Source organism: Alosa pseudoharengus, unplaced genomic scaffold (genome assembly GCF_046254945.1).
Source record: "Alosa pseudoharengus isolate Yale_2024_CS ecotype anadromous, Long Island Sound unplaced genomic scaffold, YU_APseudo_1.1 YU_APseudo_1.1_scf_13, whole genome shotgun sequence".
NCBI lineage: Eukaryota > Metazoa > Chordata > Actinopteri > Clupeiformes > Clupeidae > Alosa > Alosa pseudoharengus.
Window position 1 is genome coordinate 14,222,085 of NW_027468598.1, and position 17,595 is coordinate 14,239,679.

The window sequence follows — 17,595 nt, forward strand, 5'->3', positions numbered from 1 at the left end:
TGAGTTACACTGTGCATTTATTGTTTTTAAATTAACTGTACATCTACTAAACACCTATGCATCCTCTGTGCCATGAGAATCACAACAGTATATTTTCTATCAAGCCAGCCATAATCGTCAAATATAGTAACACCTTCAAGTTATCTGTGTCAACGCAGCGCACATTCTGATTGAGCGACCTGCCTGCAGTGTGGTTAAAATCCTACACACCTTATGCATAGCTATGACCAGCAGGTGTCACTGTAGAGCCACTGGCCACTGGGCTCAGTCTTGCCACCGGCTCTCTGGGATAATTGTCTTCCCCCTGAGGCCACATACAGTAGCACACATAGCAGTCAAACAGCCTCTAATGTCGGTGCCACAGGAAGAGGTCCAATTGCAACCAAATCTCTTCACTTAACTCAGTTATCAGCAGCTTTGAAAGCTACATATCAGTCTCTAACCATACAAACCACAATAAACAGAGAGCAATTTTGACCTGTTTAAAAGGAAGCGTGTGTGCGAGCTAAGCACGAATAGCTCGTGGGCATGTGGAAACACAATGATCTGTCTGCCTGTATGTGTGTCTGTTTGAGTCTGTCTCTGTGTGTCCTTGTAGTACTCTGTGTGTGTCTGTGTTTGTTCATCTGTTTGAGTGTGTGTGTGTGTGTGTGTGTGTGCACATGTGTTTGTGTGTCTGTGTGTGTCTGTGTGTGTTTGTGTATGTGTGTGTGTGTGTGTGTGTGTGTGTGTGTGTGTGTCTGTATTTGTGTGTGTCTGTGTATTTGTGTGTGTGTGTGTGTGTGTGTGTCTGCATGTGTGTGTGTGTGTGTGTGTGTGTGCACATTAACATGGAGTGAAGGTGCAGTGGTTAAAGTCTACTTTGGCTCAGTGTAGGTTACTGAATGGCAATGAGTAAGGAGAGGGAGTGGCTGAGGAGGCTGACCAGCCTAGCACAGCTATTTAATAACACCCCCCACGCATGAAGCCCTGCCCTGTGCTGATAGAACACACACACACACACACACACACACACACACACACACACACACACACTCACACACACACACACACAAACACAGAGAGAGGGAGAGAGAGAGGCACATACATACATACACACACAACACACACACACACACATACACACACACACAGAAAGACACACACACAAACACACCGTATCACACAGCCTCACTTAATCTCTCTCATACACACTCATGTGGGAGCGCATTCTTACAAACCAAATTGCCACGCCCTGAAGTTGTTAACATCACAGTGATGATGTGACCAGACAATTGTGCAATATCCATTGAAAGCCCTACGCACACACAGAGAAACACACCTATCGGCACAGGTAGGTTGCTCAGGTAGTACCTGGACTAATGGGAATGCAGGGTGAAACTTCATAATGGTATGATGGTATGTGAGTGGTACACAGAATGCCCAGCAGCTCCATAACCCTCTTGTTAAGTGCAGACATCCCCCTCTGGTGGTGGGGCTGACATATATAGGCGACTAAAGGAGTCAGTACAACCACTGTTTACTGTTAACAATTCCACTTCAAATGAAGGATACGTTTTGGTGAGAATGCTCAGTTTTTAAAATACAAAGTGCAAATGCTCTATAGTTGTGCAGTAAAAAGTACTAAAGGTATTGCTGTTTCCAACTTCTCTTTCCAAACTCCAACCTCTTTACTTTTACTTTGCAAAAGAGGACAAAAACATCTCACTTCCGGAGATGCTCTATTATTCCCGGACTTGCGATGCTCAAGTTGGCATGGTCAGTCACTATAGGCCCTCTCCAGTTTCCCTTTGTTCATTTTGCTGTGCTGAAATCTGATAAAGTGGACCGCCAGAGTGGCAGGACAAACAGACAGGGGAGGATTGTGTGATCTCCCGTTCCCACATGAAAGACTGAGAGATGTTTTGTTCCCGTTGGAAATTCACCACAGAAATGCCAAACAGAGACTTCTTTCAGCCTGGTGCATCAAAAAGGGGGGGGGGGGATCATGAACCTCCTAATTTACACACACACACACACACACACACACACACACACACACACACACACACACACACACACACACACACACACACACACACACATACAGCCTTACTGAAATAAATATTATTGCATTATCTAACATCCTCCACAGGTATAAGTTGGCTTATCATGGGTCTCTGTGCCCCCTTCATCACAAAATCTCCTGTACTATGAGATAGGATGATCTAATTGTTGGTCAAAATAGAATATTTTCAAAAGATGGGCAATACCTCTCTATGGGCTTGTAAACAGAGGACCAAAATAAACTTCAAAAGATTTGCTTGCATGGGCCCGAGATAAACTGTGTGCAAAATGGCTGAAGAAAATAAACACTATCCCATTAGGCTTAATTGCATGGCTAAGGGCTTGTCATTTGGGATGAAGATGGTGGAAATAACTCCTACAAAAAATCTCTCTAAACATCCTGCAGTGTTGCCCGTCAAGGAAGTGCAGCCAGAAAAGGTGAACACATATATCTATCTAAACTGCACACGTAAAAAGGATAGTTAAAAATAAATCGACAAGGCTGAACAAAAGCCCAAAGAAACTGAACAAAAGTGCTATAGGCTAGGTTTTTAATACCCTGTGATAATTGAATAATGCTATCATGTCTAAGAAATGGAAGAGGAGACTGGGTATATCACGGGGAGAGCTGTAACACCAAGTCAGAAATAAGATGTTAGACATATGATCACCCCTAATCACTTGCACAATTCCACCACTATCCCACATGGTGATTGTTAAGCCTAGAATGTCACCTGTACTAATCTTACAAAGGAAAAACTGATTTTGACATAAGAAAGTAAAAATGTTCACCAAGGCTATATTTTGTTTAGTACTTTTACCAATGAAAATACAACCACATACCTTATATATTATATTAAACTGTAGTGTCTGAGGCAAAACATAATGCATTTCATCCAAGCATAAACCAAAGCACTAGGCCTATACAGCAAGACTATGTCTATCGGGGGAAGGGGTAGGTTGTAACACTTATATATGTTACAACCCACCCCACATGCATTCAAATTAGTACAATTGCTAGATTTAAAAATGTTACTGAATGCTTCAGTATTGGGGGGTGGGGGTTGACCTGTCCTACACCTCACTTGGAAACTGCATCCTCTCCTTTCCAGACGACTTAAAATTATTTATGTGTGATTTTTAATCATCTCTGGCATTGTTTTTGACCGCTGTAGCTTATCAACACTGGCTGTAGTACACGTTTTGTGCAACATTTTATACTATCGAGTCAAATTTACACAGAGAAACACACACTCACAAACACACCCATACACACATCTCACACACAAAAATACACACATGCGACCACACATTGGCTGCAAAGGCTATACTTTGGTCATTCAAAGAGAAACAAAATAAAAAGACAATGTTTTCTGTGTTCATAGACCTATTTCAATGCTCCAAACATGTTTTTGAAACATATTGCATGGTTTGGCCTCACTTTCTCTGTCTTTTGTCTAACTGTTACAACTTACCCCAGTATGTGTTACAACCCACCCCGGTAGTGGGTAGGTTGTAACAACGGATAACCTTGTATTGCTGGAAATGGTTACAACCATACCCGGTCTCCCCATACACTTGCACATAGCCTACACACTCGCACATACACTCGTAGGCCTACACAGTCACTTCCTGAAACACCTGTTTGTCAGGTACTGCAGTAGTAGCCTCCTGCTGCTGCTAAGCATAGGAAAGCTTGACTCACGAAAAAAATATGGAGGACGAGACGAAACCTAATGTGTGATTTTTGTTTTAGTTCTCATAATTATTTACCTCCGGCAGTCTTTCTCCAAGTTTCAGAATATGGATTTACGTGAACCTGTGAGGATATCTCTCAACCGCGTTCTCTTTGAGTGTATTGTGCTGATCACTGGTAAGTTTTGGCATTCAAGTTAGGACTCCATTAGGATAGGCTAATCCTAGCCTAAAACGTCACGTACCTATAGTCAAAGATGTTGAAATTCCATGGTTTAGCCTACTATTACCACCACGGACCACCTGATTACTAGCTACATAGTTTATGCTTATTATGACTTTGAAACAGTCTAGACGCCAAATGCAAGTTGTGAGTCGCTTTTTTTCTTTCGTTTTTATTTGTCCAAAACAACCCACGTTCGCTGGTGAACAGAAGCCTATAGCTTACTTCTCCTCGCAGTATTAAGATATAATCTGATCTGAAAATATACTTGTTAATTGTAGGCCTACGTGTATAAATATAGCCTATGCGTATTTGTCTAGGCTATGTAAATAATGCAGACATATTAGGCAAAAGTAGCCTAGGCTACAGTACTTTCTTTCTTAAGACCAATCAATCATGGACCAGTGTTAACTCTCAGGCTATTTGTTTTGTCCTGAGACGATCAAGTAAGATAAATCATTGTTTTTAAGAGGCTTATCTAGCCTAGGCTACTTTTTGAAGCAAAGATTCTAGAGCGCTACGCTCTAGAATATTTGAAGTAGCCCATATCACGATACAGTTGCATTCTGATTCAGCTACAGTGCAGGTGATTGATTACTTTTGAACACACAGTGTTTTGAGCAAAGATTCTAGAACAGAGCTCTACAATCTTTGGTTTTGAGGTAGCCTAGGCCTGAGGCCTATTCTTTCACTTTAGCAAAAATGACTTGTCTTTAGATCTTCCCCATGTCGTTAATTTCATTTTGGAGGTACACAGATGAACATTTTTTGATAGAATCGTGAGATTTACAGTAGCCAATGTATAGGCCTAATTTAACGGTAGTTGTAGAAAGATATGGTAAGCGAACTATATGCTATGGGTGTTCAATGGAATAGGCTACTAGCTGCCAGAAATACCAGGGAACATATTTAGTCACTCCCTCACCCATGGAATGGTAACAACACCCTTGCCAGCAAACATGGCACTTTCTTGACATGCACATGATTTGTCATGCACGACCAGTTTTTGCTTATTGCTGCTTTCCAATGGATGCAATGGGGCCAGCTGGCTTTTCAGATAACAAATTCCCACAGTCATGTTACTTCACAGTTTTTTCACTGGCTAAAATATTTCCTGAATAAATTCACGGTCTCCTCAATGTAGCTGCCTCATTGAACAACACCTTAGCTGTCTTCTCTGCATTGATCCAGACCTCCTGAAACGGCACACATGCGAAAGTGACCTAATCAGAGATTCAACACGTGTCCATATCTGTCTCGTCCGGACCTTTATTGAGGTGTAATGTATTTGCAGGCCAGTATTGACTCATTGTAAGGATTTGGAGGCATTCAGGTTTTAATTGAGGGCACATGTGTGTTTGAGTGTGCATCTGCATACCTATGAGCCCACAGGAGTTCTGTAGGTCACAGAGGGCAAATGGATTAGCACAAAATTCAATATGGCAGTTCCCGGCTCAAATGGCGAGACTAGCAGTAGTCGTTCACCTCTGCGTAAGAGAGGCTGAAAGAACGGATTTCATATTCTCTGTGTTTCTGTGTGCAGCATCCAATACATACAACATCTCTCATTCAGTCAGACAGACAGGAAGACAACAACCCTTTTTTTTCGGCTGGTGAGAGGGAAAAAAGTCAGAGAGGAGAACTTGGCTGGAAGTAATGTCAGTTAGGAAAGGACTCGCATGAAAAACATTTCACAGTTGCAGCTGGGATTAAGATCAAACACACACACACACACACACACACACACACACACACACACACACTCTCACACTCACACTCACACTCACACTCACACTCACACTCACACTCACACTCACACTCACACTCACACTCACACACACACACACACACACACACACACTCACACACACACTCATGGTCTAGGCCTGATTAGACCAGGACCAGGGCCGGAGCCTGTGACTGTCTGTGGCCGGTGAAATTTCAGTCCAGCACAGCAAGTATTTCTCGATTGAAGTGGACTGACTTCACACTGTGAGTGATATAAGGGTCTGAATTTGTATCCAAGAGTAGGCTCTAACCAATTTGTTTAGCTTCAACAAAATGCTGCACACTGAGGTGTATTGTAGACCTGAGAATCTGTTGTAAATAACTCACAGGATGGAGTAATTTCTAAACCCATCCTCTGCCAAACAGACTGATGAGGGAGGTGGGGGGGGGGGGGGTGTGAAAATGAGGTAGTCATACGTATTCACAGAATGCAATGAGGCAATGGATTTTGAATAATTGATAGCCCTGGTAGCTTCTGCCAAATCATAGACAGAACATGCAAAACAACACAGATCTCCTCGCATCCACGCACAATAGCACATCACATTCCCCAGCCTGCCAGTGGGCAACACCACACTATAGTGTGTCTTCACACCAAACCAATTCACATTCCCAATATCAACCAAAGCAGTTGTGTTTTATTTAATTGTCGTTACCAAGAGCTAAATTATAATGATGATGGATTATAATTGCAGAGCATAAGCAGAATATGGTAGAAAAAATTAGGTGAGTTTTACATTCCTGTTTTAGAAATTACTACAGAGAAAAGATCTATTTTATATGAGATTGTGGGAAAGCAAATGCACAACCAAGATAGTTTCAGAGCCCTGGTTAACACCTCTCTTTCTCTCTCTCTCTCTCTCTCTCTCTCTCTGTCTCCATCAAACTAGTCTCTCTGTTATTCTCTACTCTACTAGCTGTCCAGGCGTAGATGTCAACCAGTCAGCTACAAGGTTACTCGTTCACACTCTAACCCTCCCACACAACACACAACAGTGACACACAACACACACACACACGAGAGGTAAAGCCAGAGGAGAGGAACACTATGTAGTGTCTACCACCAGCTGGGCCTGCCAGCCTGCCATGCTATTTCGCAGGGGCACGAGCCTCAGGGGAGCCAGCAACGCATTGTATGATTTCTCACAACTGGCAGTTCATGTTCAGTACTGCTGGGCTAAAAAAAAAAAAACAATCCAAGCAAATCGCTTTCAGCAGCAGAGAAAAAGGGTCTGCTTTGCAGATATGATTTTTGGAAATATAAAGTCAATGGGAATTTAAGCCGTTGGTAACAGAGGGTGTCCATTAGATTGAACAAGTATATAAGATTAATTCATAGTGATCCAAGCGATTTGAACACAGTGTTCAAAAAAATTATGGGGGCACATTTGAAGCGATGCTAGTTTCACTTTAAACCAGGTTTGTGGAAATGAATGAGACTATGTGTGATTTATATCCGGTAGCAGTCAGCGGCCTGGTCGTAACTGGTCGAGTCAGTTGAAACCATATCAGCTGGTGTGAGGAATATTTTCTTGTATCCTTTCCTCCTCTATGACCGTAAACTCAATGCTGAAAGTATACTGGAGGCATTGGATGTCATGTGGAGCTTTTGGAAACACAGATCGTCATTTTTTTCAACATTCTCTTAAATGCAATCGACCAATAACAACAAATTGATTAATTAAGAAAATAATCATTTTGATACAGCCCTAATGGTATAGTAATAGAAGTGAAAGAAACCTCGCTGTTACCCATGAAGCTAATTCATATCTGCAGACTATCTCACATGGCAACTGAGATGATAGCTGTGTCCAGTAGGCTGGATGATATTCACAGTGACTGCCCATCGCTGTTGGCCGACAGTCAAGGTCTGTCTGCTCTTATCCATAAAACCCTTTTTGTGTCTGTGGTACAACATCATCATGCGACTTGTGAAATCTCAGTAGTTATTGTGCGACTTTGTAACTGAGATCGACTCGGTGGGAGTATAGTTGAAATGGACTTACCAAGGCCTTCTATTGCTTTTCTTTAGAGGAATTTATTCACTGAGCTATGGCCCAGTAGTACAAAACGGGGGAGGGGGGGCACTTGCTATTTGCACTGTAAATGGCCCAGAGGCTTAATGACTAATATGAGACACTAGCAGATTACTGCGTGAGGGATATCACATTTTAGAGGATCTTTTTACATGTAGATCTTTTGGAATCTTAAAACACCATTAATGGCTAGTTGATCACATTACTTTACTGGCAATTCACATTACTACAACTGGCATTTGATTATTTTTTGCATCAACAAAACAAAACTCTGTCTGCCTCCTCATATTGTTGGTTCTGTTTTAACTCCTTATCTTCCTGCCTTCTTACCTGTCTCTCTTACACTCTGCCTGTAAGAAAAAAAAGTCTTCTTTTGGCAATGCAGCGTTCAGTCTTTCTCAACAACGAAGTACTTGAAACATACTCCGGATTCAGTGGTGTTGGTCTGAACATCCAGCAGCGCAAATTCTCGCCATACCATTTTAAAGTTCTTCCTAGACTCTTAATGTAAATTAATTAGGCTTCCAAAACAAGTAAGGCAACCATTTGTTATTCTGTATGATGATTGAGTTTATCTCTCCCCCTTGCCTGGGATGGTTCTCCATGGCCTACTCCCATGCCTATTCTACAGGTACTTGTTGTTCTTCACTCCCTTCTTCCTTCTTCCCCCATCCAGTGCTGTCCTTGGTGTCTTCCATAAAGGTAAACGCCCCATCTGAGATCAATGCGGTACGGGGCGAAGATGTGACCCTGTCCTGCTCGTTCACCTCCAGCAGTGGCCCCACCAGCCGCATGTCCGTGGACTGGTCCTTCACCCCCGCCGATGGCGGAGTCCGACAGTCGGTGAGTACGGCCTCTGGCGGTGCCTGTTGTTGGCAAAGGGGCTAGTTTGTGTTTCATACAAAAGAGCCTTTATTAAAGCATGTCTATGCTATGAAGACCAGTTAGAAGACACTCTGACATGTTTCAAAAGGTCATTATGAAGAGATCTATGGAGATTTCTTTTGTCTGACCGCTCTCCGTGGTGAACATTTATGTTACCTGCATCCTATTGCCAATCTTTCCTCGCAAGCAGCACTCTCAAAATAGCCTCTCTTTATAGTTTGTGTTTGTCTACAGTTAATTACACCTAAACAGCCCCCCAGGACCGATAACACACTTGCAATGTGTGTATCTCTCTCTCTCTCTCTCTCTCTCTCTCATGCTGACATATGGGCTCGAAGAGAGAAAAAAAACAGTGTATGGTGTAGCGTGTTTGTTTTCAGGCTCCTTCCTATTGTTTGTGTGGTAGGCAGCTCAGAGTGCGTACCCTTGGGAAGGTTTTGCTGACACCGTTTCAGTTTTAAATGTGGAATGACTTCCCCCCCGGGGAGGCGAAGGAATAGGACATGTGTTGTGATGGACTTCTCTGTGCAGAGAGGCCAACTTGCATCCCTGGGAGGTAGATGACGTGATGCAGACTCCATTGCTGAAGTAGTTGTGCTTTATTGTGCCCTGTACTCTATGCTGTTCTTCAAGCTGTAGCCTACTTGTGAGGGTATGTCCAACAGTATGCATTGTTTTTGGATGTAATGTTGTTGGACACCAGCTGTGACAAATTCAAGCATGTGGTTTGTTTTGTTTTTGGTGACATCTAGCCCCCATCACCCCCCCCCCCCCCCCAACTGCATTCCTCAGTTTTTATAACTGACAGCTGCCGATCATCCAATCAGCCTCAAAGTAGTACTGCTTTAGAGGTGATGCTGATCCACTTATACAGTAGGTCTTTCTAAATCTTTAAGAACACCAGTGTAACAGGACAGAGTTAAAATTAATGCTTTTAAATGTAAGGATGCAGCATGCAGACTCCCACTACGCTCACCTGTGACTGTCTACGCACTGAGTCAGACTGCAATTGTTCTGTGAATATTTTACCGCTTTTTCACTCAGTATGCAGCGAGCGGGAGACGGCCTAGTGGGAAATGGCCATTCCTCAGTCCCATGGCCTGCCCCCAGAGCAGGGGAGTCTTAAATCTGAGGTCGCAGGTCAGCTCAGCAGCATTACTTAGCGGATGCAGACAGTAAGAGGTTTCAGTAAATCTCACCGTTAAGTGACCGCTTCACTGACTGTGGCCATGCATAAGTAACCACCGGATGTCGGCGCAGTTCATATACCATCTATCTGTGTTTTAAAGGTTAATATTTCATGAGTGTCGGAAGAGTTATGCCAGGCCTAGACTCGACTTTACTTCAGGAGAGTAATTGTGACAGTAGGGTAGTACAGAAAGGCTCCGCACATAGCCTAGCGTTCTGCTTCCTGTTGTTTTTTTGTTAATTTTGTTAAAACTTCTACTGCTGTGTAAAGTCAGCGTGAGGTTGATGGCATTCACCCGGAACGACCTCATCGCGGTCAGTGCCAGACGGGGGATAATATCTTAAATTGAATATCCCAGTCAGACGTTACTCCAGAATGTCATCTGACCAGCCAGCCTGCCTCTCCGAACTGGCCTCCTTAATCATCAGTTTTAAAGTCAAGTTTGCTCTCCCGCTGTCATGTAAGTCAAAAGCAACAATAGCTTAATCATGACTAGACCCATGTCATTTTGTTTTGGTAGAAGCACACAATTGGATTAGTTCTGATTATTAAATTAGAAAGACAGTCATTTTTCATCCATGGCTCTGGTACTTGGTAGCTGATAGGTTTTAAAGAGCAGTCGTTCACCTAGTCTGAAGCACCAGGTTGAGAGCAGGAACAATCACCAGTGTTACACTAGTGAACTATACTGACACGCTGAAAGTGCACGGTCGTCATGAGGATAATAAGTGCTTTAAAATACTGTTTGCACGTCCCCGCTCTTACTCCAGTGGGCACTTTCCATAATTGAATCACTCAGAAATGATGTCATATGGGTCTTTCAGGACTTAAGGACTGATTGGATTGGCATTGAAGCCCTGGGTTTATTTACAATTACTCAAGCTCGCCTGACTCCACGTCCACAGAAACAAGTATTTCATCTGAGCATTTGCTGCAGCTGTTGTGTGTAAGTGGGCCCATAATTCCATTTGAGATTGAAATGGAATGTAAAAGGGGTCCACTGTTTGTAGGGACGCATGCAGCAAAGTTGCATTTCTTGCACAAAACTTCCCAACTAAGTTTGCAGTTGCATTAGATGTCTGACTGGTGTTACACGGATGAAGCTTTCATTATTTCAGTGTTTAGGCTTTTAGCAATTAGTATTTGCTGAGGGTTGCTCCATCCATACCATGTCAAAGTTTGCATTAGTGTTTATGCACACAAAAAGTGAGAAATTAGTGGGAGTGGTTATACTGCATCAGTGTCTTGTGGTGTTGGGAGAGGAAGCTGTGGTCACTGAGGGCAGAGTGAGTGACCGGGTGGTGGGAAAGCCTCCCTCTTGGGAGAGGCCAGCTGTGTCTTGCATTGATGGGTTGCTGGCTCGCTGGCTGGATGGCTGGCTTGATAATGATGGCCTCTGAAGCTATTGAGGCAAGCCTGTTAAGGATTCAGAGAAAATGTGCAGAAGCGAGTCATTTGAAGTGTAGTTGCTAGGCACCGTGCTAGGCGCGTGTGTGTGTGTGTGTGCGTGCGTGTGCGTGTGTGTGCGTGTGTGTGTCAGTCAGAGAGGAGAAGGGAGCAGACAGCGCAGTCTGTTACGTCAGAAGGCATATGAGTCAGGCTCCTTCTCGTCCTCGTCTCTCCATGACAGGGTGTGTCTTCTCAGAACTGCTTATAAAAAACTCTCCCATGCCCACACACTACGTCTGGCCAACATGCCGTCAATACTCTGACCATCAGAAACTCCTGCAAACCTTTTGACAGTGGACTTAATGACCCCCCCCCCCCCTCCCACTGAGATCTGGCTCAAATCTACATGACCCAGACAGCTGAATCCAGCAACCATACTCAACACCAGTCCGTAAGGGGTAGCTCGTGTTGGGCAGGCCGCTGGTAGAGCAGCCCTGGACCCTCATACGGGCGGCGGATTCAGGGAACTCTCCGACCTGTTAAGCTAGTGTACGCATCTGAGTGATGGCACTCTTGATTTTGATCAGCTGGAGTGCTTGGCTCTCGAGCCTGGCGCGCTCAGAGAGAGCTGACGGGTTGTTATCCCTTAAATGGTTGCTGTTGCTTATGTGCCATTCGAGAGTGCTACCCTCCTCCTGTGGCTCTTGACTAGTAATTGGCTCGGTACAAGAGCGTGGTGCTGTACAGCAGCCTGACACCGGAGAGTTAGCTAGTCCAGACATAGCTCCTCGGGCTGACGGGCTGCGGTCACTGTCCGCTGTGCGCGGTTGCTGTCAAGGCGAAAAGCGAGGATACATTTTTAATCAGCCAGCAGGACGAGGGTGGACGTGGACTGGACGCGAACGTGACGTGCCTGGATCAATAGTCCGTACAACTGATGTGCAACGCCACCACCTGAATTCAGAGCAAGCGGAGCCGAGGCCCGGCTGTCAGAGACTGCGACATGCCTCAGGGCAGCTCCATACATGTGCTCATAGTTACACATTCAAATCCATACACACACAGACACCGGTATGCAAACACCCTCACACACAGACACAGGCATTCATATACTCATATACACACACACACAGGTACACACACACACACACACACACTCACACACAGACAAAGGTACGTCTCATGCAGAGACTTAGACACATGCACAAGTGACCCACACAAAATGTCTGATTCAAGCCCATATGCAAATTTCAGTGGGGCCTCCTAGTGGTGAGACACAGATGTACAAGAAGGCCCTGGAGACAGTGTTGCGATTAGATTGCGTGCAACCACCCCCCCCCCCCCCCCCCTCTCTCTCTCACACACACACACAAACCACACGCTGTAGGGCTGCTAGGAGAACCCTGTTGATAAGAAGCTATAAAACCATAAAGCTCTGCTGATACGCGTGTCTCTGGCCGAGATTTACTCCAGGTTTTAAGTGTTTAAGTGGAAGTTGTTGAGGAATTATGACAGGGTTTGAGTACCTTGTGAGTAGCTCTCCCTCGTTTTCTCTCTATCTCTATGTATATGTATCCCCCCGGAGACAAGAAATACAATTTTCTGATTGGCTGACAAGGTGGCTATTAATTCTGTATATCGGATCACCTATGAAGTAGATCTGGTAAAAAAAAGTTTGATCACCATTCCATATCAATGCTCTTTTGAATAGTAACTATAACAACCTTAGTAAACAACAGTTGAACTGGTAAGCAGGCTTCGCAACAATGGAATCAATTGTAAACAAGCTAACTGAAATCACTGTCAGTAACCAAAGAAAGTAGTACAACAAACTGAACTTGTCTTCCTTTGTGTGTTGTAAGTGCATGACTATTGCTTACATACATGAGTTGTAACCAGGGGATAAGCGGGATGATGGCCGTCGAAGTGTCCCGATATACAGAATTAATGGACAGGTGGAGCAAACTTCACTTAGCTTCACGTTGTGGAGCTCTTTGCTGCTGCCTTGTCCATTAATTCTGTATATTGGGACACCTCGACGGCCGTTATCCTTTACATATTTCTCTCCCATCATCCCCACTTACTAATCATAACTTTGCCACCCCCCCCCGCCCCTCTCTTCTCCTCCTTCAGATGTTCCACTTCTATGGGACGCCGTTCCCCCCTGTCCAAGGGCCGTTTAAGGAGCGGATTAAGTGGCTGGGGAGTCCGACCCGGGGCGATGCCTCCATCCAGCTCCTCAACGCCACCCTGGCCGACAATGGCACCTACACCTGCTCCGTCAAGAACCCTCCGGATACGCACGGCGGGCCCGCCCAGACCCTGCTCACTGTCACGCCCAAGAGTGAGACTCTTATGATGCTGTTTGCGTGTGTGTGTTTCTGTGTGTTTTTTATGTGTGTGAGTATGTATTTGTGTGTGTGTGTGTGTGTGTGTGAGTGCGCATACCTGATTATGTGTGATTTTTCTTTGTCCATTTAATCTAATTTGATGTGAACATGAGTCAGACTCCTGAAAGCCTTTATCGGGAAGACCTCCACTTTCTCAAGGTTTTATGGGCATGCATCACGCAGTGTGAGATGACTGCTTTATATAAAACCTGTGAAATGATTACATAATAAACAGAAATACACTCTCCATCCCTCTGTCTCTTCTCCCCTCTCCTCTCTCTCTTATTCTTCTCTTTCGCATCCCCATCCCTGTCTCTCTCCTCTCTCTTTCTCTCTCTGTCTCTCTCTCTCTGTCCCTGTCTCTCTCTCTCTCTCTCAGAGGTGACCATTCGTCTGTCTGAGGTGATGGTGCTGCTGCTGTTCATCCTTGTGCCCTCTGCTGTCATCGGTATGGTGCTGCTCTGTCGCATATTCTGCCCCTGCTGTCCCCAGGGAGAGACCGCGGCCAAGGGCCAGGGGTATCACTCATCCATCGAAGTCACCGAGAGGTCAGTGGGGACACGCCACATCACTGCACCCCAACTACACCTGTCTGTAGAGAGGTCCCCCGTGTGTGTGTGTGTGTGTGTGTGTGTGTGTGTGTGTGTGAATTGTTTGTTTTGCAGCAATAGCTGGCAGGAAGTGGCATGTTTCACGGATGGTACTTAGGTGTGAATCCATGTGTACACTATCAGAGGATTTAAGCTTTGCCTCAGGAGGACTACACACACACACACACACACACACACACACACACACACACCACACATACTGTACACACACCACACCAGCACACCACACACAGACACACACACACAGACACACACACACACACACACACGCGCGCACACACACACACACACACACACACACACAGATTTGAGCAGAAAAGTACCAATAACATCATGTAAAAGATCAGATTTATCTTTATACTAACTTTTGCTGTACTGAAAGTTAGTATATTACCTATACTATCTTTGGCTGTGTCTGTGTGTACTGATATTCTGTTGGCTTCATGTATTCTGTTGGCTTGGTTTCATAGTTCCTTGTGTCCATCTGCCTATGCCGTTGGGTCTGTAACAGACTAGACCAGTCTGTATTGGACTTTGGAGATCAAAAAGCACTCATGTCATATGCTTGTCTTGCTTTCTCACTTTCAGAGACATGTATGAGTTCAACCCCCCAGCCCAGAAGGAGAAGACTCCAACGTGCTGTGAAATGTGGTTTACGGTAGGCTGCCATTCCCCATTCTCACCCCTTCACACACTTCCAACAGTATCCAGGTCAGTGCAGACCCCTGTACTCCGCCTCCCACATGTTGACGTCTTGTCTCTCTTCCCGCTCCAGGACTCTGACGGAGAGGAGGACGAGTACCACCTTCCTCACCACGTTCATCATCACAAAGGAGAAGGCATGGAGGAATCCCAGTGCTAATGGTCAAATGTATGTATGTAGTCAGACTACAACCCCAGCATCAATCAGCTTTTAGGTAACGGATGCCCACTTCAACGAGAGCATCAATAATTAACCTGGATCATATCTTTGTCTGTATTTATCAGAGCCTGACCGGCAGTTAAGGGGGAGTACTAAATATGTCACCGGTACATTAGACGTACTGCCAAGCAGCATTAATACTGCAATCAATTGGAGGGACCCCTGTGGGAATGGATGCTTTCAAAGAAGACATATACACACAAACACACACACACACACACACTCACTCACTCATTCACTCACTCACTCACTCACTCACTCACTCACTCACTCACTCACTCACTCACTCACTCACTCACTCACTCTCTCTCTCTCTCTCTCTCTCTCTCTCTCTCTCTCTCTCTCTCTCTCTCTCTCTCTCTCTCTCTCTCTCTCTCTCTCTCTCTCTCTCTCTCTCTCTCTCTCTCTCTCTCTCTCTCTCTCTATCTGTCTCTCTCACACACTCACACACACACACACACACACACACACTCTCTCTCTCTCTCTCTCTCTCTGTCTGTCTCTCTCTCTCACACACACACACACACACACATAGACACATGTATTTTTCTAGTATCTGTTTTTGGTAGTAATGGGTTGAAAACATGTAATGTGGGTTCTGGTAGGTGAGATGACTCAGGGTAATGAGTCATGCAGAGAGATAATGGTCTTAATTGGACGCACTGAATAATCGGAGCCAAATAATTGGCTGGCCTTTGGCCCTGAAAGGTGCCTGCCCCCCTTTGCTTCCATTCATTTCACTTTGGCCCGTGTCTCATCATAACGCCTTTTTCAGTCCTCTTTCAGTCTATTAGTCAGTGGCACCTCTGAAAGCGCTCAAAGCATTCGGTGAGCCGTGTTTTAACGAACACTGTTACCGCTTTTGCTTTGACAATGTGGAGCCAATCTCAACGTCAAAGAAAACAAAATTGAAACCTGTGCAGCAGTAGATGTTTTTTCTTATTTTTACACTAAGCTTAACTATTTTTTGATAATTAAATTGCTGGCAAAGTTTGATTTTGGATGTGATGAATGTATGAGAATCATGTCAAACTGTGAATCACTTGATCAATTAGGATGTGCTGAAAGTTGGTTTGGTTGAATCTCCCCATGGCTTTAAAAGTCAGATAGATCTTAATCATTGCCTCCCTTCGATTCTTTGTTTTCTCATGTTGGAATTTATATTTTATACATGAAATTCTTCAACGTCCTTCTTTATTTAAAGACTTTATATATTTATGTTGTTTATTTTGTCTGTAGTGAAGCACTTTACTGCTGTTAAAATGCAAATAAATTTCCGATTTTCCCATTTCTTATGAGAACTTGCCTTAGGCTGTCTTTTATAGACCTAAACAACATCATAACAAAAGACCCGTGTTCTGTTATGAAGTAATGTATATATTCTGGAAAATGCATATCCATATGAGAGAATACATGAACAAAAAAAGAAAAATAATAAAACATGACTATTTCTTTATTGTACAAAACATGCATTTTCAAATTTGTCAATAAACACCAAAGACATCAGAATCATAATCCATTTTATTTGTTCTTATTGACTTGATTTGACTTGATTTTGACCATGTTACACTCCACCTTCCATCATGTATATGACACAGGAAATGTGGTTTTCTAAATAGCCCTGTACCGGTCTGGCTCTGGACTCCATGGGTAGATTGTATGATTAAGTATAATGTTCCTGTGCATTGCATTCTGCTCAGCAAAAGCTATTATACAAACTAGCGCACCCGCTAACCACATGCATATATACTCTGCCATCTTCCCTTACATTGTTTTCCCATCTTGGAACCAAAGTAGCTAATTTGTCATCTTGTCAGGCCAACCCCTGTGGCTTAGATGAAAAAGTGAGAGAGAGAGAGAGAGACAGAAACGTAAACATCCACATCCACAGTTGTAAGCAAGGCATCAATTTGGCATGGCAGCGTGTGGTGGAGAAGCTGCCGTGTTTTGGCGAGCCAGCCGAGCTTGTCGTACACCCTGGCCTGGGGCAGAGCAGATGTGGTGAAGTAGAGCCAGAGCCAGGACAGCCGTCGTCAGATGGCCTACATACATACAGACTCTGGCGCTGCACCGCAGACTGGAGGCGCCACTGCACCTGATCACCTTGGTGATGTAGTCACACTGTACACCTGGAACGAGTGAGGAGGGAAGGGGAGGGGGGTAGAGCTGAAGGCACTAATAGTAACAGCGGGTAAGGTGGGAGGAGAGAGGGAGGAAGAGAGAGAGGGAGAGCGAGAGAGAGAAAGATGGGGAGTTGACCTGCTTCAGTCATAGGCCTGAGATGGATCTCAGCACTGCAAAAATAGAACAGAAAAAAGCACCTCTAAGAAAAATGAAACCGCAGCTTTTTAGTATGTGTGATCTCTGTGTGGTTCTCATCACTGTGCAGTATGATTAAGTTGTGTAATGTTGGGGGTTTTC

General features: G+C 44.3%; 1 protein-coding gene across 2 annotated transcripts; it reads left to right on the plus strand.

The window, feature by feature from the left end:
• Nucleotides 1–3,652: 3,652 nt before the first annotated feature.
• Nucleotides 3,653–16,689, plus strand: mpzl3 (myelin protein zero-like 3). 2 transcript variants are annotated; one of them, XM_076282251.1, is made up of 7 exons: nucleotides 3,653–3,919; nucleotides 8,465–8,631; nucleotides 13,385–13,595; nucleotides 14,021–14,189; nucleotides 14,841–14,910; nucleotides 15,028–15,123; nucleotides 15,240–16,689. In XM_076282251.1, exons 1-6 carry the CDS (start codon nucleotides 3,850–3,852, stop codon nucleotides 15,112–15,114), a joined length of 774 nt encoding a protein of 257 aa, XP_076138366.1. In that variant the 5' UTR covers nucleotides 3,653–3,849; the 3' UTR covers nucleotides 15,115–15,123; nucleotides 15,240–16,689. The 2 variants fall into 2 exon arrangements, with proteins under 2 accessions (XP_076138366.1, XP_076138365.1); XM_076282250.1 differs by having other exon boundaries at nucleotides 3,654–3,919; nucleotides 15,028–16,689.
• The last annotated feature ends 906 nt before the right edge of the window (nucleotides 16,690–17,595 follow it).

Bases quoted from the DNA above. Each gene is read 5' to 3' on its own strand.
- mpzl3 (XM_076282251.1), top strand. From the start codon at position 3,850: ATGGATTTACGTGAACCTGTGAGGATATCTCTCAACCGCGTTCTCTTT. The intron at 3,920-8,464 runs GTAAGTTTTGGC...TCCCCCATCCAG, and splicing joins GTGTATTGTGCTGATCACTG to TGCTGTCCTTGGTGTCTTCC. The intron at 14,911-15,027 runs GTAGGCTGCCAT...TTCCCGCTCCAG, and splicing joins GCTGTGAAATGTGGTTTACG to GACTCTGACGGAGAGGAGGA.